The sequence below is a fragment of the Monodelphis domestica genome, chromosome 5 (genome assembly GCF_027887165.1).
Source record: "Monodelphis domestica isolate mMonDom1 chromosome 5, mMonDom1.pri, whole genome shotgun sequence".
In the NCBI taxonomy this organism is placed as follows: Eukaryota; Metazoa; Chordata; class Mammalia; order Didelphimorphia; family Didelphidae; genus Monodelphis; species Monodelphis domestica.
The window spans coordinates 208,172,216-208,198,804 of NC_077231.1; the positions used below are offsets into that span (position 1 = coordinate 208,172,216).

At 37.2% G+C, this 26,589-nt stretch overlaps 1 protein-coding gene across 11 annotated transcripts in view; it reads left to right on the forward strand.

Moving 5' to 3' along the window:
* Nucleotides 1–26,589, forward strand: part of AGBL3 (AGBL carboxypeptidase 3) — a 176,378-nt gene that overhangs the window by 130,165 nt on the left and 19,624 nt on the right. For 6 of the 11 annotated variants that reach the window (XM_007504356.3, XM_056799720.1, XM_007504352.3 and 3 more), the window contains one exon: nt 7,535–7,580. In XM_007504356.3, the coding sequence (XP_007504418.1) occupies nt 7,535–7,580 (46 nt within the window). Of the gene's footprint in view, nt 1–7,534; nt 7,581–11,378; nt 11,642–12,446; nt 15,863–26,589 lie in introns of those variants that run through there. The other 5 variants (XM_007504358.3, XM_007504357.3, XM_007504359.3 and 2 more) reach the window with 2 other exon arrangements.

A 26,589-nucleotide genomic window follows, 5' to 3' on the forward strand; every position in this document is an offset into this window, starting at 1 on the left:
AGATTGTCTAATGATCCGTAAGTAATTTCTCTATGATCTCCTTTCCAGATAAGTTGTTTTTAATATAAGATATTTAAATTTCTCTTCTATTTTTTCAGTCTTTTGACTTTGTTTTAATATTTGTTGCCTCATGGAGTCATTAGCTTTTTTTTGGTCCATTTTAAGTTTTGAGAAATCCATTACTTGGGTATGGTTTTGAACCACTTTTACAAAGCTGTTCATTTTTCCTACAAGTCTTTCCTTAGATCTTGGTTGTAAAAATCATTTTTTTTCTCTGTACTCTTCAGAGTTTCAATGATCATTAGAACAATTCCTGTTAAATCCAACCCTCTGGATTCTGGACCTTGCTTACTTGCCTGAACTTTTAGTACCTATTTGCCCTTCATCGCTTTAGTTGACCACCCTAATTTTAATCTCTTGCCTTCCAGGAACTATAGTATATGCCAAGCCTCTTCTACTTGGCCAGACTCCCAGACCTGATCCCTTGTGTCTAACTCTATCATTACTGGCACTGTCCTAGGATGATGGATGTTTAATATTCTATGCTTGTTATTAGATTCCAGGTTTCTCTTTATATTGTGGATATGCCCTAGAGTCTAGACAGTAACTCCCTAGAACAGAACAGAGATACTTACCAAACCATGTGGTCTTCTAGTCAAGTCTCCTGGTTCTCCTTTTATCTTACCACTCCTTAATTCTGTCCTAGACCCTCTTCTCTTGCTCCTCTATTATAATTCACTTGATCTCATCAGCTCCCATGGATTCAATTCTGATTTTAAAATGTGTCAGATCTACTTATAGCCCAACCTCTCTGCTGTCTTCCCGTCTCACATCTCTTTTTTTAAACCCTTACCTTCCATCCTAGAATCAATATTAACCTTTGGTTCAAGGGCAGAAGAGTGGGAAGGGCTAGACAGTGGTGGGGGGCAGAAGGGGGTTAAGTCACTTGCCCAGGATCACACAGCTAGAAAGTGTCTGAGGTCACATTTGAACCCAGAACCTCTCATCTCTAGGCCTGGTTCTCAATCCATTGAGTCACTCAACTGCCCCCTCGGTCTCACTTCTCCAACTATCTATGGATATCTCAAAATGAATGTACTCTAGTACACATCTTAACTTGGCGTGTCCAAAACTGAGCTCATTATTATTCTCATAAAACACTCCTCTCTTCTTAACTTCCAATTCATTTTGAAGGGTTCTACCATACTTCTAATCCACACTCTTACATACAACCTAGATGTCATCCTTGACTTCTCAGTCTCTCTCATTCCACCATATCCAATCTGTAGCTTTTATCTTCATAATATCTCTTATATTCACCTCTTTCATCTTGATCAATGACACATGTAAAACTCAGTGGAATTGCATGTTGGCTGAGGGAAAGAACATGAATCATGTAACCATGGAAAAATATTCTTAATTAATTAAATAAATAAAGATTTCAAAATAAAAATATTCACCTCTTTCTCTCCTCTAACACTGCCATCACCCTGCTGTGGACCCTTATTACCTCATGCCTAGACTATTGGAATACAGATAATTCTTGCTTTATGTGATGAAAATAAAAATAAAAATAAAAAAATAAAAAAATAATTTGCCTGCCAATGTGGGGAAAGGGAGGAAAGGAGGGCAATAAGAAGGAAACCATTCGCCCATAAAGGGAATGGGCTGGCATGTGGTTCAAGTACATGTGGGACCCTAGGATAGAGAAACTAGGGGAGGAAAAGGAACATGCAGCCTGATCTAATTGAGAGGAAGAACTTGTGGGTAGGCACCTGGGGACTAGACACAGACAGGAGAGACCAGGTGACAAGTGGGCCAAGCCCCTCTCTTAGCACCAGAAGTCTCAAGCCAAGCCCCCAGGTGGCTTCTGTTTAAAACACTTGGAGGGATTTGGGGATGCTGTAGGGAGGGAGAGTTGGGGAGGAGATTGTGGATCTGAGCAGAGGAGCAGGAACAGAGAGAGAACCCAGTGCTGTATAGTAAAGTCAACATAGGTAGTTTTTAGGAATGCAGATTTCTTTTGGAATTCTTTGTAAAGTTAAATTTGTATAATGCAAATCTGGTCAGTCTCTCTGACACAAGTGTTTTCCACTCTAATCCATCCTTCACTTGGAAATCAAAAGGACCTTCCTAAATGCAGATCTGACTATGTCATTCCCTTACTCAATAAATGCCAGTTCATTGTATCCTACAGGATATGCCCCCCAAAAAAGTCTACTGTTACGTATTGCAAGTCCATAATATTCCTTCTATATATATACATTTCTAGTTTTCTTCATTCTTACGTCACCACTGCCTCCCCCTACATAAATATTCTGGGATCCAGAGATACTGGCCACCCAGGCTTTGCACCCAACACTGACACTTGAAAGGTCACAGGCAGAGGGAATACTCAGGGTCCTGCCATCAGTGTTCACTAGACCCTTCTGAGCTTGCCCCAAATATGTCATTGTGCTACTCTTCTGAGCTCTCTGCCAACCATTTCTGTCAAGCTAAGTAAGCTCCTCCATTGAGATGCTGCTGCTCTCTGCTGCTGTATAGGACACAGCTTCTTCCCTTAGTTGCTGCTGACCTCTGCTGGATGTCAGCTTCACTGAAGCTTCTCAGACAGAGCAAGGCTTTTCTAGCTTATAGCCTTAAGGACTTTCTTAGCTCTCTCTAGCCCTAGACCCCTAGCTAACTAAGTGTGCATTTTTATTCCACTTTTTGGATCCTCTTCTCTTGATGCCTCCCATTTAAAACTCATTCTAAGGGGCAGCTGGGTGGCTCAGTGGATTGAGAACCAGATCTAGAGATGAGAGGTCCTAGGTTCAAATGTGGTCTCAGACACTTCCTAGCCGCGTGACCCTGGGCAAGTCACTTGATCCCCACTGCCTAGCCCTTACCACTCTTCTGCCTTGGAACCAATGCACAGTATTGATTCTAAGACATAAGGTAAGGGTTTAAAAAAAACTCATTCTAAACTAGCATTCACTCTACTCCTAGTGCTATTTCACACCCATTCTATCTTGATGACGTGGTAGAGATGTATGGTACAGTGAAAGAGGCCTGGATTTAGAGTCAGATTTGAATTCTGACTGCTCCTTACCATCTGTGTCCCCTTGGACTAGGTTTCCTTGTGGACTGAATAAAGTGGTTGGATTAGGTGACCTTTAAGGTCTCTTTCTAAAGCCATGACCCTATTTGAAACTAGCTAAGCTTCCTAGTATGTGTACAGTACAGAATCCACCTCCCAAAGCAGGGGGGAAGGCAGCATTGTGGTGCAGTCTTTTGATACATAAGACCAATCCCTCTCTGGAAGGGAAGAAAAAATATATATTAAAATATATATTTATGAATATATATATATATCTACCATGCTAAGTGCTTCACAAACATTATTTCACTTGATCCTTATAACAACCCTGGGAAGTTTAATGCTATTATGATCCCCATTTTACAGTTGAAGAAATTGAGGCAGATAACACTTAAGTGACTTTCCCAGGAATACACACCTACTAAGAATCAGAGACCAGATTTGAATTTAGATTTTCCTGATTCCAGGTCCAGGGCTCTACCACTAAGCTACCTGACTGCCTCTCAGATGAAATGCATTAGGTTGGTTTGTTTTTAGTAATATTTATTCCCCACTTACATACAGAATTCTTTAACATTCTTTTTCTCACATTTCGTATTCCAAATTCTCTCCCTCCTTCCCTTCTTCCCTCCTCTTTCCCCCTCATAAAATGGTAACCAATTTGACATAGGTTAAATGTTGCTTCATGCAATATATTTCCATATTTATCACATTATAGAAAAAGATACATCATTAAAAAAAACTCATGAAGATGAAAAATTAAAAATTAATGTTTTGAACTGCACTCAATACTCCATGGATTCTTTCTCTGAAGGTAGATAGCATTTTTCATCATGAATCCTTTGGAATTGTCTTGAATCTCTACTACTAAGTATAGCAAAGTCATTCACAATAGATCATCGTACAATATTGCTTTTACTAAATACACTGTTGACCTGGTTTTTCAGCTGAAAGTATTCAAATAAATAGCTCTAGACTATATCTGATTTCACACCCTCAAAATCATTTGTTCCCTATCCTTATCCAAGCTGTTTGTAGGCATGAGCCAGACCAACACAAATACCTGTGAACACCCTGCTAAACCGCAAGGATGATGTAAGAGGGTAATCTAGAGCTGGAAGGGATCATAGAAACCATCAAATCCAATCCTCCCATTTTATAGAGGAGGCAACAAAACTAGAGTTACTTAAATAGGATGCTTAGTGTATCTGAGATGGAATCCACTGCCCCCACGCCAGCTGCTTTTCCCATTGTGCCATATTGCCTTGAAGAAGTAACCTAAGACCACACACTGCAGGCTCTGCTCCTTTGCCATGCTTCTTAGCATCATATGTCCAAAAAGCTCTGATCGTAGGCCAACCTCTTCCTTTTATAGCCCAAGAAAGTGAGGCTGTGGATTTCTTATCTGTATGTATTCCATTGCTCCACAACAAACCATCATCAGTTCATGAATATGTTCTCTCCCAAATACTAAGTCCAGAGGAGGAGAAACCCTGTCACCAACTCTCTCTTCCATCTTGCCATGCCAGCAACCTCACAAATCTGTGGCAACCCTGAGCACACTTCAAGGGTAGATCTCATCACATCCTTCTCACTTCATCTGTCCCCCACAGTGACAAGAGCATCCTAGGAGAAATTCCTCTCTTGTATACCACAGCATCTGCACTTCCTCAATACCCTATATTCTAATAAATATGTATCTAAATCTTTTTAATTCAAAGTTATTTTCTAAGCACGTTTAGCTACCCAAAAGCTAAACACTTTACTGTTGATGGTGCATTGATTGTTCTTTAATGGTATAGTCTTCAAAGGTAACATAAAGAGATAATACTACCAAGATAACATGTTTTCTGCAAAAACAAAAATGCTATCTGATAACATACTATCTTTCAGTGGGAAACCACTTAACCAGATGACAGTTATGAATATGTGCTATTCTAAAAGTCAGAAATTTATGAATTGGAAGAGAATCTAGGAAATAGTTATTCCAACCTCCCTCCCAATTAGGAAGGAATCAGGAAAACCTGCATTCAAATCTAGCCTCAGATAGTTACTAGCTTTGCAACTCTGATGTCACTTAACTTCTTTCTGCCTTGGTTTGTCTACCTCCCCAGCTTGTTGTGAGGATAGACTGAGATAATATTTGAGGTTTTGTTGGTTTTTTGAGATATTTGTAAAGTGCTTTACAAACCTTAAAGTGCTATGTTAATGCTAGCTATTCTATCTTTGGTAGAATTTTCTTGAACATGCTAAATCCCTCTGGATTAAAGAAATGCAAATCAAAACACCTCATACTTAGCAGATTGGCCAATATGACAGTAAAGGAAAATAATAAATGTTGGAGGGGATGTGGCAAAATCAGGACACTAACACATTGCTGGTGGAGTTGTGAATTGATCCAACCATTCTGGAAGGTGAGCTTTAAAAGAGTGCACACCCTTTGATCCAGCAATACCATTATTAGGCTTGTACCCCAAAGAGACGAAAAAAAATAAGGATGGACCTGTTTGTACAAAAATATTTATAGCTACACTTTATGTTGTGGGGGAAAAAAGGAAAATGAGGGGATGTGCCTCGATGGAGAATGGCTGAACAAATTGTGGTATATGATGGTGATGGAATGCTATCGTGCTCTAAGGAATGATGAACTGCTTGATTTCTATAAGAACTGGAAAGACCTCCATGAACCTATACAGAGTGAAATGAGCAGAACCAGGAGAACATTGTACACAGAAACTGAACCATTATGGAATGATAAATGTAATAGACTTTGCTTCTAAAAACAATACAATGATCCAGGACAACTCTGAAGGACTTATGAGAAAGAATGCTATCCACATCTAAAGAAAAAATAATTGGAGAAGAAATCCAGAAGAAAATATATGATTTATTACTTGTTTATATAGGTTTAGGGTTTTGATTTTTTTAAATTACTCAATTACAAAAATGAATAACATGGAAATGGGTTTTGAATGATAATTCATGCATTACCCAGTGGAATTGCTTGTCAGTTCCAGGAAGAGAGGGGAGAGGGGAAAGGGGAGGGAAAGAATATGAATCATGTAACCATGGAAAAATAGTTTAATAAAATAAAAATTATATTTATAAAACAAATTTATTTGAACACAAAATATTCAACACCTTCATGTTGAAAATGTGGTCAGCTAAAGTAGTACTATTTTCCAAAAACAGAGACCTTCATATGCTCAAGCACATAACTCAGGAAATAAGAACAAAGTCTTTGGGGCACCACAGCTCTGGCCATTGGAGTGGGTTGCTATCTCACTCATCTAAATTTTAAATATGGTATTTAGGTTTATTAGGGGTATTTTTATTTTTGGATAGAGGCAGTATGATCTATTGGATAAAGTGCTAGATTGAGAAGACCAGGGCACAGACAGATGTCAACCTCCAAGAGTGACTAGCTTAGTGACTTTGAGCAAGTCATTTATCATCTATGTGATTCAAGCAACTTCCTAAGATTTATCTGCTAAGCAATACAGGAATTGGTTGAGGAAGTTCTCTACCAAAATTCTATTTCTCGCCCAGTAGAAGGCAAGTTCATTTAGGGTAGATACTATATAAATTTTCATCTTAATCAGTGCTCTATGACTCCCAGGCACAGCTCTCCAGGATCATAAGTTATTGGCATCTGTTGTAAAAATATCTATACCAGAAATTCTTTACTCCAGTGATATCATAGCACCAACCTTCTTCCCGTTTTAGATAGACCTAGCTAGTACTATGAACTCATGGAAGTGGTCATACCTAAGTTGAGCCTTGAAGAAGGAAAGGGCTTCAAGGGAAGAGATGGAAGAATCCATTCCAGAAATGAGGGGAAAGAGATGGTGACAAATGGGGAGTGGAGGTGGAAGGGGTTCTCATCCAGAGTACCTGGAATGTAGAGTATGTTATAGGGAGAAGAATGAGATAAGACTGGAAAGTTGCTATGGAGCCAGATTGAGGAGGGCCTGAAATGCTAAAATGAAGGATTTATACTTTACACGATAGACATTTTTATATTTTATTTCATACGCATGGGTGGCCACCAGTGTGAAAAGGGCATCATAAGATAATTGACCTAGAACAAAAAGGAACCTTCAAGATTATTTTAAAGATAAGGAAACTCGGACGCCAAAAAAGCAAGTACCCCAAGTCCACACAGAAGGTATATTTAAAGCCCAGATCATGACCTGGATCACTTGTCTCCAAGTGTTCTTTCCATTGTACCATGACATAATCAGAACCATGTAGAAACTATTGAGTTAAAGGTTCTAGAACCATTATTTACATTAGATTTCTTAGTCATTCTAAATGAGATAGTGTTATGTTTAAGTAATGGTCCCCTGGCTCCAAATATATATAAACTGATTGACTAGAAACTACAAAGTTTTGATGTCTTGCTCATCTTGAACTATTACATCGTAACATTGACCATGATTCTTCTTTGTACAGTAAAGATACCAGATATTCCACCCTGGATATTCTACAGATATTTCCGGTAAGACAAATTTCTGTTTTGTCCTAGAAAAGAACTGCAACTTGATTTCCTACAACTTTACTCTGTTTCTGCTTTCTTAGAAGCTATGAAAATGACTTTTTTCATAATGACATAATAGTAGCGACAATCTTCTGAATAGCGCTGGACAGGGCTAGTTTTGAAAGGAAGTTGAGGAGAAAGTCTTTGTGATTCGAGGAACTCAAGGAAAGTACACAGTTTTGCTCCTAAAATAGCCCCCTCCTGAGTCTTCAGTTCTACTACCAGTGATTTCAAGTGAATCATTGCCTTCCTTAGGTTCCTTTTTGAAAATACAATACTCCTGGAGGGTTTGTAAGCACATTAAGTACCTATCATTTAAGTGTTAACTAATTGTTCCAGCTGCTTTTTGCCACGTGAGAGCACTGGGGACCAAAGATGGCAAAGGTGCTGGGAAAAAAACATTCCTTTTTCTAGTATTTTAGGAGTCTATGATACTTCGAATTGGGGCTAGGGTCAAGTGGGAATGAGGAGAGGCCAAATACAACCTTTTCCTGCTTGTCCATTCTGCTTGGCTGTAACTGTTCCAGTATGGTTGGCCATCAAGGTCCAAGCTGTGGCCACAACCCATATGGACAAAGGAAAGGTTTTTTGTACATGTTGCAACTAGGAGTTTGTCTCTATTTTGTATAACAGAGGGAACACCAAGTGTTAATATCTGATGTTTTCCTTTATCCCTCCTTCACCAGTAATTTCCTTCTTATTGTATGTACATGGATAGGTTGTAGAGTGTAGACTCTCCTGCCCCTAGAGACCTAAAAAATTAGTTGGAAGCAACAGATTCTGGAAGAGGGCTTAGAAACTCTCTACTCTTCTAACTCATTTTATAGATGATGAAACTTAAAGCCCACAGAGGTGAGTGAAGTGATCACAAAGAAAAGTGAGCCAGTGTTCCAAACTATTTATTTATTGGAGATCCCAAATGTGTTTCTCCTTTCCATTATACCACAGCTCCTTTTCAGATATCCATCTACTTTTGATCCCTGTGTACCCATTTCACATGAAAGGAAATGCTTAGGGCCAGTGAATAGAGGCTCAGTGAATGGAGAATCAGGCCTAGAGACACAAGGTGTACTGGGTTCAAATGTGACCTCCAACATTTCTTAATTGTGTGACCCTAAGTAAGTCTCCTTCACCCCTGTTGTCTAACCTTTACTGCTCTTCTGCCTTGGAACTGACACTTAGCATTGCTTCTAAGACAGAAGGTAAGGGTTTGGTTTTGTTTTTTAATTCATTAGAATAGAACTATTTCTTCTATCCATGTGACTTTGTTGTCAACTATATGTATTAAACAGATTATAGAGGGAAAAAAAACAAAAAAAAAGATATCTCAAAATGCACACAGGAGTTCTTGCTTTAGGTTTTTAGTTTGCTTATTAACATTGAAAATGTGTTAATAACTCCAACTACCCAATCTTTTTCAGTTCACATAGGCTAACTCTTTAAAATTACCATTCCAAAACTATCTCAGAACCCAGAGGACCTGGTGAGCAAAATATTCAGAAAATGTGTCTGCCTTAAAAATTTAGAGCCAATGGAAACAGTTTTAATACAACATCCCAGCAGTGCTCCACTGGAAAATCTTCCAGTTGGATTGAGAAGATAGTGACATCCAAATTTTTTAACAGAATTATAATGTATTCCAAGATAGAACTAAATTTTATTTAAATTTTAGAAGTTCCAAGGCTTTCAAACAGTGATCAGCATTGTTTGCCAACTCTAAAGTAGGAATACCAGAACTTTTTTTGTAAAGGGAAAGGGTTATTAGGCAGTTTATCCCCGACACTTTGAGTTTAACTCACTCTTGAAAAGAGTAAAAGAAAAGGGAAAACTTTAAGTTAAAGCAACCTGGCAAAGGTGGGAGGTAGAGGAATTGCTCCATATTTTTATCATCACTAAACCACCTAAAACAAAACAACAAAATCTTATCCTGTCATCATAACTCACACCAGCCTGAAAATGAAGTTGGCAGCAATAGCCAAATGTCCAGGGTACCCTCTGCAGAATGAATTATGAAGAGAATCCTTGAGTAGCTCTTTGTGACCTCAGATTTGATACTACAAGAAGTGAAGCCTCCCCAAGACCATTTTAAGGCCTGCTTCCTCTCTAAGATTGTAATAATATTAGAGTCCCACAAAGTGCAGAAGTGGTTTTCTAAACCCTAGTTAGTTGATGATTGACCCCAGTTCCAGGTGGAAAAAAAAAAGTTGAGAATCAGTGCTTTAATCCAAGATAAAGTTCTTCAGATCATCCTAGAAATATCCAAAAAGTGGTTTGGAAAGAATGCCTCACCCCACCACAGCCCCAAGCATATACATAGCTTTAAAATTGAAAATGGGTATTTAGGCAAACCATTGGTTTAATGAGTGGCTGGAAACCTCAGAAGAAAGACTTTCCTTCCATTTTAGTAGTAGTTAGCAATACAGGCTGAAAGAATCTTAGAGGAAACCCAGTTGGCCCCACAGGGCAATGAGCATGGGGGTATCCAGTACCTACACCCTAATCATGAAAACAAAGCAGTCTGTGCATGTGTTAAAACTCAGCTTCTATGAAGAGTCTCATCTTTTGGCCATTGATGTAAGATTTTCAAGAGAGGAGACAAAGGAGGGCAAGAACTCAGCTAAAATAGTATGAACTGTTCCACGATGAATGAAAAGTCATTTTAGAATATAAAGAATGTCAGTGGTAGGGCGTTTCTCCAAGCTCCACATATACTTAGACTTGTTATAATCTAATTGAAGAAAGTATTCTTATTATTCTAAGGTACTCAACCATTATAATTGTCTTTTTGTGCAAAGTTTGGTTTCTTCATGTGAAGACATTTCAGTTATTGATAAAAACATAAAAGTCCAGAGAAAACAAATTTAAAAAGCAAATAAACCCTTACTTTCTATCTTAGAATCAATACTATGTACTGGTTCCAAGGCAGAAAAAACAGAAAGAGCTAGACAATTGGGGTTATGTGACTTGCCCAGGGTCACATAGCCAAGAAGTATCTGAGACCAGATTTGTGCCCAGGATCTACCATCTCTACACCTGGCTCTCTAATCCACTGATCTCCCTAGCTGCTTCTAACAAGTTTATTTTTGATGGAACACAAAAAATTTTAATTTTATAGCATATATATATATATATATACACCAAATTTTATAACAGATCTCATCTTTGAAATTATATATGACCTAAAGAATTAAAAGGAAATAAATGAAGGAGAGCTTCTGAACTGAGACAACATTGAGTTTCAGTCTGAACCTGGAGAGTGTCATTCTTTGTCAGCCAAAATCTTCCAAGTTATTTCCTCGGTGTTGTGATTTTAGGAGATTTGGAAGAAAAGCACCATGATTCGGTACTGTCATCTTTGAAATCTAATCCCATTTTAATCTGGGGAGGCCTAGTTTTGTCCCTGTTAGTTAACAAATTGAAGAGGATGTATCTGTTTTCTTTAAAAGTTTGTATCTACTACTAGAATTTAAAAGAATCAAGATGATGGTTTTTCTGAAATCTGGGCTACCAGAGGCTATTATTGCCTTGGAATTTTTGAGAACAAATTGTGAACTAAAACTTATCAACATTTTTTATCAAGGGCAATAGAAAGACTAATTTCTGCTGCCAATAGTGCCAGAGATTGTTCCCAAATTATTTGTCTACTTGGTTATCTCCTAAGTATAGCTAAACCAAACCAAAATGTCATGGACCTCATTCTTGCTTTGACCTTGAAAACTAAAGACTTCCAATAACTTGTCTTCCGCTCTCATTCCCCAGATCTAAAACAAAAACTAAAAAACGACTGTAGAAAACCTATATCTTCCCAAAGGAAGATGCCTAACATGAATTGGACAGAAAATACAAAAAGGATCTTCATTAGAAATTGGAGTTTTTAGTTACAAGAAATGTTTCGATTTTTATTCCGTTTTGGAAAACACTCAAAAAGCACAAACGACTCAAATGAAACAATTATTTAAACCACAATCTAACTTCCAGATCCAATACTGGTAGGTTAATAAAATTCTGCCATTCATTGAAAATGAATTTACTCTTTTCTTATGGAAACAAGGTTTATGAAATTGTGTCTCCTAGAACAGAAGCACAAGGGGGATAAAACATTGCCTGTTGACAAAGACAGGGGACTCAAAGCCAAAGAAAATAACAGTGACTATGAAATAGAAAACCAGGTCTTGCTGCTTGATTACTTGCATGGGACCATTATTAATTTTTGACCATGTCTAGCAGACATTATGTTTGAAATTATAAATCATTTATAGAGACTAGAGATGTATAACTGTAAATGAAGCAACTGGGATCAAATAGTTGACCTGGTTTTATATGCCAAAAGAAGGAAACTGTAACCATCATTCTCCTAAGGAAACTAAAAAGAACATTAGAGTAGTGGATAAAGAAATTAAATTAAGAGTTGATTAAAACAGACTGAAGATGAAAAGAAAAAGAAATGAGTCTTCAGAATTGGGTAAGAAAAAAAGAATTATCTTCATAGTAAGAAACTAGTCCGAAAGTATTAGACCTCAGAATATCAGAGGAAAGGTCTAAGATCATCTAATATCTACCTATTCACTTTATAGATGGGGAAACTTGGGACCAAGTAAAGTAATTTGTTCAAGAATGTCCCTTTGTTAAATGAACTAGACCTAAGATGGGCATAAAACCCTTCTTATGGCATGAATAAGAGGTAGTACTCTGGGTCTAACCCAGGGAAGAATTTTTTAGGGGAAATCCATATACCAGGACTAAGAGGGTAGACTAAAAATTACAAGAGGTAAGTGTGAGAGAGAAGGTGAGAATATTTTGTTTTTTGTTTTTATTTTTGTTCTATAGATCAGAGTTTTGCTAAAGTTGGGGCAACAGCAGAAGAAGGGCCAGTTAAGAGGAAATTCAGGATTTGGAGCTTGGTAGGTGCTACTTATTTTAGATGGTCTAAAATCTGGAAAGGTCAGCAAAGGCAAAGGAGTAGCAAGTGCAAGAGGGAGGCTAGGAAACAGAACAAATGGCCCCAATCTCAGGCCAAAGAAAAGGACTTAAGAGAGACAAGGTGACCCAATCACTGGCTTCAAGAGCTTGTGGAGCCAGTAGATCTTTATATACTTTCCCCTCCAGGCTAGTATCAGTGTGAGGAGGCTTGAGATAAAAGATGAAGGCTAGGTAGGATGAGATAATAAGAGGATGGATGTGGGTTTTACAGTGTATTAATCATTATACAACTCAATAATTTTTAACATTTAATATAGTTAATATATTTAATAATTTAAAGAGGCTTTGTGGGGTTTGGTTTGGTTTGCTTTGGTTTGGTTTTAATACAGTTGCTTCTGGTACTTTTCTCTGCCTGGTTGGAAATGCTTACCTGGTATCTTGGGGGTGGCAGTGAATAGATATAATACTGGGCCTGAAATCAAGGAGACCTTAGTTCTTACTAGATACCTGTCCCTGGTCATCACTCTGTTTGCCCCAGTTTCCTAATCTTTAAAATGTGGATAATAATAGCTTTTACTTCCCAAGGTTCTTTGTGAGAATCAAATGAGATAATAATTATAAAGCACTTAGCACAGTGCCTAGAACATTGTAAAAGCTATATACATGTTAGCTCTAATTACTATTATTATTATTATTATCATAATCATCATTATTATTGCATTGTTGATTTATATATCAATAAAGGAATAGGGAAATGTATGTTGAATGGCTCACTTTGGACACCCTTGAATCCAGGATCAGCGCAGGAGTTTTCCTTGAGAATTACACATGTGCTATACAAAGTACCTGGAAATAACAATTGATCTTTTCTCTCAACGTAAGCAAGGTCAGCAGGGTTTATGGTGGATCATTGTTCATTTTCATGTTAGCAACTCAACCGCTTTCTCTGATCCTGGTCAAATTCCAGGCAAAAACTCAATTATTAAAGAACTGGCTTAAGTGTCTATACTCCATCTAAGGATGATGAAAAACTTAAAGCAGAAATGTTTTGCAATTCAAAACTCAACTGGAATTCATTTGCTAGATAAAAACTAGTTTTCTAAAGGAGGTGGGTAAAGAGATCAGCTATTAAAGGTGGAACAAAATATTCTCTATACCGTATTTTGATCAAAGCAACAAGAATATATAAGCAGAATGCATTTTTCATATATTGCTGATGCATTATAGTTAATCTAAGACTGAATATCCCATCGGATTCAAGGGACAATGAGTGATAAAGTAAGATGGCGAGCATCTCTTATGTACCTAATTCAGTGCTGGAGGCTGTAAGAGGCAAAAGAAGTTTAAGACATGACTCTCTACCCTTAACCAATTTAGGATACAAATTTGGAAATAAAACTAACACTGAAAAAAGTAGAGAGAAAGGAAATGGTAAGCTATCAATAAAAACAAGATTTAAGGAAAAATATAAAAAAAATTCCATTGAATAGAATAAATTACTATTTGAAGACTGGAAGGAAACTTAGAAGTCACTTAGTCTACACTCCATCCCTCACCCTCACCCCCATTCTACAGATTGGCAATCTGAGGCTCAGAGAGTTAAGTAATCTAGTCAACAGGGTCAGTTTCTGAACTTGAAGTGAGAGCAGATTTCTGAATGGCAGTGTCCTAGAGGCAATTGGAAATATGATTGGGGAGCAGCAGAGAGTTTAGAGCTAGAAATATGGGAACCATTCTCATAAAGATGAAAAGTATGGGGGCAGCTGGATAGCTCAGTGGATTGAGAGTCAGGTGTAGAGATGGAAGGTCCTGGGTTCAAATTTGGCCTCAGACACTTCCCAGCTGTCACTTAACCCCCATTGCCTAGCCCTTACCGCTCTTCTGCCTTTTAGCCAATACACAGTTTTGATTCTAAGGAAGAAGGAAAGAATTTTTAAAAAAGATGAAAGGTATTGCTGTTCAGGTGAAAATTGGAATGGATGATCTTTTAGATCCCTTTCAATTCTGAAATTCTGCAAGTTGTAAAACACTAAACCTTCCCATTAGTTGATCTCATTTAACCAAATAAGAACTCCAAATTGGATAGATGATATACAGATTGCTGGGAAAAAAGACATTGTTGTTATTTGACATTGGAAACTACCTCATGTTTTTGTCAATGAGACAATAGTCTAAGTTATAAAAATGGATGAGTTTATTGAAGGAATGATATTATTATGTCCTATACACTGTAGCAAACACCTAAGTAGAACATGAATAAGTCAGAGAAAGGTAGACTTTGGGCAAAATTTCACATATTTAATTTCTTCCCTAGACTAAATCCAGCCACTTTTCCAAATATGAAGAAAAATATCTCACCACATGGACACCACTTGGAAGGACAAAGGCATTCATTCCTTGTGCCTTTTTGGTGCCTTTTTGCTTTGTTCCATACCATATAATTACCATCTTTTTATGTAGCTTATAACTATCAGCACTTCACAACTCCTGAACTGTCATTTCTAATCACTTTAAGTGTTATGATTTATCATTATACGCTTTTTGTGTAATGAAATATAGAGACAGATTTTATAGAATAGTCTTGGTCTGTGTCCCTGACCTGTAAAAGGCAGAAGTCATTTGACAGGCTACCAAAAGTTTCAAGATCAAGCAAAAAAAAAAATTGAGGTCTGGGTCATAAAATCTAATTACAAGAAACTTCCCGGGAGCAAATGGGAAAACTTCCTGTCATGTCTCAAACTGGAAATAAATATTTTAAAAGTCAAGTTCCTTAACTAAGGCATTCAACTAACAAGACTCTACCCACCTAAATCTCTACCAAGCTGAATGAGAGGCCAACCAATATTTATTTAAATTCCAAAGGGATGATTTATCCAGCCTTAAGAAAACAATTAGGGGAAATGATCTGATTTGAAAATTGAATGAAAGGCCGCAGATGGTAGAAGAAAGTTTGGCCCACTGCATCCTAAACTAAAGAGTCTAATCATCTCCTTAGGTGAATGAGGCATCTTGCAGAAATTGAGAAATCCACATAAAATTTAAATTTTCACAAAGAATTTACAATTTAGTTGGAGAGATAAAACATAACACTTGAAGCGATTAGAAATGACAGTTCAGAAGTTGTGAAATGCTGATAATTATAAACTACACAAAAAGATGGTAATTATCTGGTACAGACCAAAGCAAAAATGCACCAAAAAGGCACAAGGAATGCCTTTGTCTTCCAATTCTTTTTTTTATTAGTGCCCTTATCTTTCAAAGAAAAAAAAATGAGCTTACTCTTCAAAAAATAATAGTAGAATGTAGGAAGTAAAAAGGAAGAGAAAGAAAAGAGAGAACTTATATATATGTTTATATATATGTTTGTTTATTTATTTATCTTCCCCCTAGATAGTACAAGGAATCAATCAACCAGCAACATTTCTCCTTTATTAGCACTACACTGGACACTATGACTAGAACCAATGAAATACAAAGCTTAGTGGATTCCTACCCATAAGAAATCTATAATCTAGTTGGGGAGAAAAATCAATAAATATGAAACAGTTAACTCATAATAAAGTTATGTGTGTGTATATTATCAAATACTATGCCATACAGTACAAAAAAATATTTGTGAAAATTTAAATTTTATTTTAAATTACCAAAAAAAAAAGTAAGAAAATAGATAAAGCCCTAGATGGGTGCAATGGATAGAGTTCTGGGCCTGAAGTTAGGAAGATGAGAATTTAAATCCTACCTCAGACATATAATCTTGGGCAAGTCATGTAAACCTCTGTTTGCCTCAGTTTCCTCAACTATAAAATGGAGGTAATAACAAGACCTACCTCATAGGGTTGTTGTAAGGATCAAATAAAATATTTGTAAAAAAAATTAGTGCAGTACTTAGAATATAAATGCTAGCTGTTATTATTATTATTATTATCATTATACAGTATTAATTGTGTGTATGGGCAAATATATTGCACAAAGTAGATTTTAAATAAAGGTGAGATGAAGCGAAAGGGTTCTTTACAATAACTACTGATACAGTGAGGAAAAAGAAATGGCTCTGAAGGTGTTGTCAAGGACAGAGCTGTTGTTGGCCTTGGGACACACATTCACCATGGCCCAAATCCTTTGTTTGGGGGATTTTCACCCATATGGGACAGAATTTCCATAGTATTTGGGGGTGGGTGATGGTTCTATTCCAGATTCTTTTCAAGTAAGGTATAATATGAATGAATTTGTATGTAGATCTCACCATTTTTGTGAATAATGAGGTCAATTTGTAGAAGTACCACATAGTAAAATTTAGGGATAATCTTGTAGAGATGATGGAATAATCTGCTGGAAAAGGGATGTTATGGGATTGCTTGTACATACAGAAGGGTTGACCTTAACAGGAGAAAGGCCACCTCACCTCTTCATGTGAAATAAAGAGGAAGAAGAAACAGTGGCAGAAGGCATCTTGGGTAATAGGAGAAGAACAAAAGGAATAAAGAGGAAAATCTCAATTTTTTCAATTAAATGAGGCAAAAAAAACAAGAAGAGGGAGAGTCATGGGAAGTTTGAGGAGGAATGTAAAAAGGTTTGGAAAAGCTGCTTGGGGTAGGATAGTAAATTTATTGTTGTTGGGTTGTTTTTCAGTCATGTCTAACTGAGTTCTTCAGGACCCCATTTGGGATTTTCTAGGCAAAGATACTGAAGTACTACCTAGCTGCTCATAACTTGCCTAGGGAAGGATAAAAAGATTGCCTGGCCATAGTAAAGGTCCAATTGAATGCACCTGGTTCACCAAAGACTAAAGATGACTAGTCTAGGAGTGATGGCATGGGAAAGAACAGGAGTAGGAGTTCTCAGTGTAAAGAACAGGGCTCAGAATTTTAAGTGAAAAGTGGGATGAAAACAGATTATGATCAGATAAAGGGATTTCAGAGTTCATTAACATGGGTGTGAATCACTTGTGGGTGGTGGCAAAATAGAACCATCTCTATGTCTATCTATAGTGGAGGGGAGAAGTAGGTCATGGGAAATGAATAAATTAAGGTATTGTGAGGTTAAGAGGTTTGGGAGAATGTTGATATGTATGTCAGTCTTGTAATATGAGGACAAGAGTTGGAGGAGAAAGGCTGAGCCAGGGCACTGGACTTGTTGAGATAGGAAGGAGAGTGCTCCAGAAGTCTGTAGACACCAGAATCCAGAATAAGTGATGAATATGGATTCCTCAAGAGAGGAAGTATGACCAAGTAGGTGGTAGTCTAGAGAAAGCCTGGAAGCAGCAATGAGAAGAAGCAAGGCTGTCATCTAACTCCACTACCACTCTCTATTTTCTCCTATAGATTATCTCCTTTTCTACCTCCCAGCCTAATTCTCTATAATCTCCATCTCCTTCTACCATCCCTGTTAACTACATTCATCCATGTCCCCAACTTCTGTAAAAAATCCTCATTTGATCCTACCATCCTTGCTAGCACTTTTCCTATATCTCTTCTTCCTTTATCTTTCCTATATGTCTTCTTCCTCCTTGACTGGAGGAAGCCATCTACAATTGCTCTCTCCCTCTCAGTCTTCTGTAATAAGGGAATTATTTAGATGGTAAATGATAACTAAAGATCAGGGTTGTTAATCTTCTTTCTTCCTCCCTTCTTCCCTCCCTTTACCCTTCTTCTTCCCTCCCCTTCCTGTTGATTCTCCTTCTGGTTTCTCTAAATCAACTCAGGGTGTGTTTATGATGTTTCAAATAAAATACTCTTTCTCTTCTCTAAATTAAGTAAGGGATTTATTGGGGAAGACAGGTAATATAAGAAATGGAGGGAAAGAGGGTTTGGGTTTTCCCTAATACTAGAATGAGTCTTAGGTTGGAGGATTGTGGAATATAGTTCAATTTGGGAAGTTGGGTTGTCAGGTCTGAAGTTCAATCCCTGAATCACAACAGAGCAAATCAGAGAGAGCTGGACTTTGTCCTTCTTTCTTCTGTCTTCAAAGACGAGAGAGTCCTGACTTTATGGCTTTCAAGGTTAAAGACAACAGACTTCTTTCTGTCCTACAAGCCAAAGACATTACAGACTTCAGTTGGTCTGCTCCTTCCTCCAACTGTTTTTTTCCTGGTCACATTCCAAACAGAATGTTCTTGTTTGAATGACAGGTCATCAGTCCCCGCTATTCCTGCCTTGTTGCAGAATTTCCCAATTTCTCTCTTCCACACTTCCAAACACTTTGAATTCCACCTCATCATTCTTACTTGCCAAATCTAATAGATTTTCCTCGCTCCTGATTCTTCTTAACTTGTCTGCAGCCTTCAGCACAATCACTTTCTCCTGGTTAATACTCTCTCCTCTCTAGGCTTCCATGAGACTGCTTTCTCCAGATTCTCTTCCTACCTGTCTGATCACTCTCTCAGAGGTCTTTCTCAGACCTCTTTGCTGGACCTTCATCCAGATCACAATCACTAACAATGGGTGTCCCCCGAGGTCTGTGTCTCTTCTCCCTTTATACAACTTCACTTGATGATGTCATCAGTTTCTAATAGATTCAATTATCTCTATGTGGATGACTCAGATCTATATATCCAAACTTACTCTCTCTGCTAAGCCCCAATCTCACATAACTTGTTTTTGGATATCTCAAAATGGATATCCTGTAGGCTTCTCAAACTCAAAGTATCCAAAATATAACTCATTATTTTTCCCCAAACCATCTATTTTCAAGAACACCACCATCTTCCTAGTCATCCAGGCTTGCCATCTCTGGGACATCCTTAAGGTCTCTCTTGCATTCACTTCACATAACTAATCTATTGCATGGATTGTCATTTCTACCTTCACAAGATCTGTGGCATGTCCCCTTCTCTCCACTCACATTGCCATCACTCTGGTGCAAACGTTAATAAATTCATGCCTGGACTACCGTAACAGCTTTATACATGGTCTCCCTGCTTCAAGTCTCTCCCTAGACCAATCCATCCTTCACTCAGCTACCAACGTGATCTTAAAATTCAGGTCTGGTCATGTCATTTCCCCCTACTCAAAAATCCCAGTGGCTCTCTACTTACAGGATAAAAGATAAAATTCTCTGAAGGCTCTTCAGAACCTGTCCCCTTCCTACTTTGGCAGTCTGCTTACTCTTTAATCCCCTCTATATTCTTCACGATTCAGTGACACTGGGCTTCTTACTGTTGCTTACATTTAACACTCTTCTCAACTTCTATGATTTTTCCACTAACTGTCCACTATACCTCAAATGCTCTCCTTCCTGATCTCTGCCTCTTGGACTCCACTTTACTGGCTTCCTTTAAAACTCAACTCAAATCTTATCTTTTGCAAGAGTCCTTTACCAGGTGCATCCGTTCACCCCCTGAAAAAACAACCCTTGCATAATAACATAATTCAGATTTCTAAGACCTGTTATGATTAATAGGTAAGCATGAGAAGGGATGAATAATATGTTATATGTCATATGCATGTCATGCTTCTTTCTCTACAAGAGGATATTTTGACAAGAGTGGTCAAGAACGCCTGGTAAAGGCATAAACTCCTGACATGGAGCACCTGTGTACATTATATTAACCTGAATGTGTGTTTGGGTTTGGCTTACCTATATCTGATATGCTCATAATAAACATGTACAGATTGGCTAATTTGTGATTAATGGAACATAATGTACTGGACAAAGAGCCTGCCTGGGAGCCAAGAAGATTTAGGTTCAAGTCCTGCTCTGACTCATATTGGCTTTATGACTCTGCACAAGCCATTAAGCCTATCAACGTTCCAGGAAAATAGAGAAATTTTATAGGTAGTGACATGCGTTGGGAGAAGTTTTCTTCTTTGGGAGTTCCCAACATGAATGAAATCACAGGTTCAATCTCTATCCCTATGACTAAGCACTTGTAAAAGTTACCCTGAGTAACTTGCTTATTACTGAATCTAAATGAATGCAAGCCCCTGGATTTCTGGTTATATCTGCACTCCTGAATACAGAGTACCTAGCATTGTACTCAGTGCATTGTAGGGACTAAATAAACTCTTATTGGCTATTGATTAAAATATTGATTCAATTGATACAGAGTATTACCAGAATCAGGACATGTGATTATATATATATATAAATATATATAGTGTTTCTTTCTAAAGTTAACCAAAACCAAATAAAATAAGCATATCAAGATACAAAGGACAAAAAAAAAGAATCATGCATGAAGATGAAAATTTCTATAATATATAACTTTCCCTTTTATATATGTAAAAATTTGACATGTAATTTTCAAGCCCTGCCTTTCTTTTGTTCTCTTTTATGCACTTTTAAATAACTCAATAACCCTTTTATTTTTCTCTGTTTTTTCAGCAACTTTATTACTAGCCACCATCTCCTTCTTACCTCCAACCTAAATTATTCTTTTACCCATTCATTCTTACTACTTAATTTCTAATTTTTAATCCTTCCTCAAAAGACTCTTTGATGAATATAATTTTTACTGGACTGTGCACAGTAAATGATATCATTAGTATTTCTGCTTTTTGCATTTGTTTGTGAGGAGTTTATGCCTTAGTACAGAGCCATTTTTTGCAAAGGTACAGTGGAGAAATCACAGTGGAGAAATCCCCAGAGATCTGGTAATTCAATTTCTTTCTTATTTATCTTTCTATTAGATTTGTGTAGATCTGAAAAAGATACATTAAGTTATTCCACCGTTATCATCTTACTATTTTTTATTTTCCAATTCTTTTATTACATACTAACCAACACCAACACCAACAAATTTAATAAACAAATACATAAAAAATTATGTGCAAAACCACAAACCACACATTGTTTATAATTTATATTTATTTTATATTTACAATATATTTATACAAAATATATGTAAAAGATTCCTTTTTTAATTCCCTTCAGATTTGTTTTGATAATTTTTCTCTTGATTTTGCAGTTATTTTTAAATGTAATCATAATATATACTATTATTCTCTTCTCTTTTAATCTCTTCACCTATTTCCCTTATTTTCTTTATATTTCTAATATGTTTCATTTCTAATAACATAATACAATCCATTAAATTCAAATATCATGATCTATTCAACCATTTCTCCCAATTATTGCATTTTTGTTATTTCTAGTTATTTTGTCAACAAAGCTTCCACAAATATTTTTATACATATACAGCTTCTTACCCTCTTAATAATGCCCTTGGTCTAATCCTAGTCATGGAATTCCTAAGTCAATTAATGTAAATTTCCATCTTTTTTTTTCTTTCTAAAAAACAATTCACAGCAGGGCAGTTAGGTGGCTCAATGAATTGAGAGCCAAGCCTAGGGACAGGAGGTCCTGGGTTCAAATTTGGACATAGATACTTCCTAGCTGTGTGATCCTGGGCAAATCATTTAATCCTGATTGGCTAGCCCTTATGACTCTTCTGCCTTGGAACCAAAACAAAGTATTGATTCTAAGATGGAAGTTAAGATGAGTTTAAAAAAAAATTCATAGGAGCTGTAGCAATGTAATATTAGGTGTGCTTCTCCATGTTCCTATCAATATTTAATCTGATCAATTTAACCCATCTGGTTCTCAGTTAACATGCATTACCAGGGCCATATTTAATTAGATTACTCCTTAGGCAGCAGACACAATCTGTTGCCAAGACCATACTCTTTCCAAAACCAATCATGTAGGGGGAATATGAGATGGCAGAGAAGATACACAGACCCACCTGATTTCTACCAAATTAACCCCCAAAAAGCAATGATATAACACCTCAAAACAAATTCTATAGCAGCATAACCCACAAAAAAAATAAGGTGAAGTAATTTTCGAGAGCCACATAACTTAGAAAGTGTAATGAATAAAATTTAGGGGAGAGGGGGAGACTGAGGCAGGTAGAAATTAGTTTCTCTCTGCAAGGAATATATATTTTTTAGAGGTTTATTAAAGGTTAAAGATTAAGAATATACAAGTATGAAACATGTGCCTAGGCCAGAGGCCTAGACAAAATAACCTCACATCATGGAAGAGACCTCTCTGCTCCAAAAACGGAAGTCCAAAAAAAGGCCAAACCCTTCAAAAGCCTTTGCTTAAATATCTTCTCGATCTCGGCCCAGGTGAGATTACAAGGCATTCTGGGGAAGTGGAGCAAAGGCTCATGGGGATTGTAGTCCTGTATTCGAGTCTATTTTTTACATCCCCCCGTGTGATCATTTGTGGAAAAATTAATTTTTCCCCAAAAGGATCATAAAAACATAATAAACTTAAAAGATTACAATAGTGTGAGGATAAGAGAAAAAAGAATAAAACCAATAATTTCTGAACACATTGACAAAAAGCCGTTAGGGGGCAGACCCCTTTGGCATAAAAGTATACATACAAATAAATGTTCAATCAACCACACCCAAAGTTCAATTTTGTGCAACTTGTGGTCTGGAGGCTTCTTCATGGTGGCTTCTCCATCAGTTCAGTTCTGGATTCAGAGAGGTAGCATCTTCTTTACCTAAAATTCTTCTCAAAAGGAATTTAAACTTTGCAATTTAAATAATGATATTTTTTACATTCCCCCGTGTTGTGGGTGATTGATCAAAATCCCCAAAATTCTCAATAGCCCAATTAATACAATAGCAAACAAACACACTTTCATATTTCACATAAGTTGCTGTATGACATTTTTAAAACCTATGAATTGATGGACATTTGTCACAATTTTTACAAACATAGCAATCCTTTCAACCTTGGTAATAAACATAATTTTTTTAAACAAAGTAAAACTCATCTTGGGTTTAGAACATAATCAAGAAATCTATATATCATCCGGGTAAAAGTAAAATAGTGAGCTGAAGAGCATAAATAAAGGGGTGCTCCTTGTTCTTGGAGGCTTTTCCCAAGGGTACAAATGCCCTGAAATTAACTGCCCAACTTCCATTCACATGTGGGAAGGTTGGGGGTTATAAAATACATTTCACTTCAGCTACTAGAATGGGCCTTACCTCGTGGTAGGGGCAGGCAAAAATAACCAGACTGTTAAAAAAAAATTCCAAAATCATATTTAAAAAACCCTTAAAATCAAATCATTTGAGGTATTTAGCACATTAAAATTCCAAAGGTTGTTAATACAATTATAACCAGTTCTGAAGTCCATCTATCCTCAGCAAAATAGAAAAAAGCTGTTTTTTCATATATGGGCTTATTCACAATAATATTTGTTCAACACAGTTATAGGGGAAAAACAACAGAATTTCAAAACTCAGTACATTCAAAATAAATTCAATCAACCTTCAGTTCAAGCAGAATAATATTGAATCCAGTAATCTATGAACTTAAAATCACAAAGTTAAACCTTAAACAAAAAAATGCAATAGAGAAGTCCAAAAAAAGGCCAAACCCTTCAAAAGCCTTTGCTTAAATATCTTCTCGATCTCGGCCCAGGTGAGATTACAAGGCATTCTGGGGAAGTGGAGCAAAGGCTCATGGGGATTGTAGTCCTGTATTCGAGTCTATTTTTTACAAAAGCCAGCATGAGGGATCTAGAGCACTAGGGAAGAAGTGGAAAACAGTACACCAGGGCAGGCCCCACAAGGGGTTTCCAGAACTCTCATCTACAAAAGCCATGGCAGGGGAGTCAGACAACTGCTCAGAAGGAGATTACAGGACTCCTTTTGCTGGCTCTGGGTGCAAGACCCCCTTGTTGTATTGGCCAAATACAGAACCAGGTCACACTCTTGGGGCACAGTTGCAGGATGCAGAGGAGCACAAGCATATATCAGAGAATGCAGCAACAGGAGAGCAGGTCTTAGTTCCAAGAGGTAAAAAAGTACTTGGCATTATTCAGAGGCCAAGAGAGTATTAAACACCTCTCTATTTACAGCATGTCACCCTGGAAGACCTGAAAGCAGATACATCCCCAATGGCAGCTCTGAAAGCAACTGCACAAAGAATATGAAGCTTGGAACAATGCTCCCTTCACCACAGTTACAGAACCCAATTTTTTAGTTTTTTAAACTAAAAAAAAGGGGGGGGGACAGGAAAATGAACAATCAACCAAAACCAAGTCTTTCCAGCTTGGTCATACCCAATGGAACTTTTGTTCCAGTGCCACAATCCCTTAGGAATGCAGGATTACCCCCTTAGTATGATGAATGTTAAAGTAAAACTTTTACAGAATATTTATGCTCTCTAAACAATCTCTGTCCCACTAGAAACTATGTATAGATTACATGTATGCTCAGGCTTAAATCTACTACTAACTTCATTCAGGTATATGGGGGTTCTCCAAATGTCTGCCATATTTAGCTTATCCAAGTGTCTATTCATCTCCTTAACTTCTTATTTATTTATTTTTGTTAGATTTATCTAGTTCTGAGAGGGGAAAATTAAAGTCTCCCCACTATTATTTATCTATTTAGATCTCATTTTGTTTTTCCTTTAAAAATCTGGAGGCTATGACTCCCAGTGCAGACAAGTCCAATATTAATATTGATTCATTATTCATAATAGCCTCCTTCCTAAAATAATAGTTATCTTGTATATCCCTTCCAGTCATATCCATTTTAGTCCCAACTCTGTCGGAGATTATGACTGATACCCCTTCCTCCTCTGGATCAGTTGAGAGATAGTATATTCTGCTCCAGCCCCTCACCTTCACTCTATGTGTGTCTCTAATTTTCAATACGTTGCTTGTAAACAACAAATTGTCAGGTCTTGGTTTTTGATCCTTTCTGCTATCCATTTTTCCCCCATGGGTGAATTCATTCAATTCACTCACTGTCATAGTTGCTAGCTATACATTTCCATCTACTCTGTTTCTTCTCACTATTTGTCCCCCCTTTCCTTTCTTTCCACCATATCCCTCCTCAGATGTCCAATTTGACCAATACCTCTCCAATTCGGCCCCTTTCCCAAAAACCCTCCCTTATCCTCTCAGTTCCAAATTGGCCTGCCTTTCCAAATATCCCTCCCTGTTCCTTCCTCCTTACTTTTTAATTCTTATTCTACTCACCTTTCCAAAAATCCCTTCCTTATTCACCCAACAGTGCCCTCCTACTTCTCGATTCTCTTATATATTCACCTTATCCCCACCTCTTGTTACGTACTTCCTTCTAAGTATCCATCTTTTCCCTCCCTTTTCTTATCCCCTTGCTCTCCTTTCTCAACCCACCCCTCCTATTATTTCCTCAGACCCCCAAGAGGACTCCCAGGCTCTCCCTCATCCCATCACCTTTCACTCCTATTTCTCTGTAAAAAACTTTTACCCTTCTAATTGTGTTTATTGTTCTCTCTTTATCCAAGGTCTAATGAAAGTAGGGTTCTAGTACCAGCATTTTACTCCCTCCACCTCTGTTCTATGGAAGTTCCTCCACTCATTCCTCTCCCATAAGCAATAGCCATTCCACCCTACTTCCTCCTTGTCTACTCCACTACCATTTCAGCTCATTCCGTTACATTCATCTTGACCTCAAGTCTTCCATCCATACACACCCTTTCAAAATAACCAAACAATGATGCCATTCCCAGAGGCCATATATGACATTTCCCCAAATAGGAATCAAACACTTTGAACTTTGAGGTTGCTTTTTATTAGTCTTTCATTACTTTTGTATATTTCTTATAGAACAGATTTTTTGCTGATTTCTGAGATTTTCCCCAGGAAAAATAAAAACTAGTTTGTTAAATATCTGGTTTGTTTGTTGTTGGGTTTTTTTTTTTACCTTTTATAATCATGCTCATCTCTGCTGGATATGTTATTCTTGGTTGTAAGCCCAGTTCTTTTTCTCTACAAAATGCTGTGTTGCATGTCTTGTGTTCTTTTAATGTTGTGGCTGCTAAGACTTGTGTAATTTTGACTGTAGCACCACAGTACCTAAATTGGCTTTTTTCTTATTGCTTAGAGTATTTTCTCCTTAATCTGGGAGTTATGGAACTTAGCACTGCTATTCTTGTGCATTTTCATCTTTGGATCTTTTTGAAGTAGTGATCAGTGGATTCTTTCCGTTTCTGTTTTACCCTCTCATTCTAGAATTCCTGGATAGTTTTCCTTGATGATTCCTTGGAGTAGAGTATCTAAACTTTTTTTTTTATTGTAACTTTCCAGGAA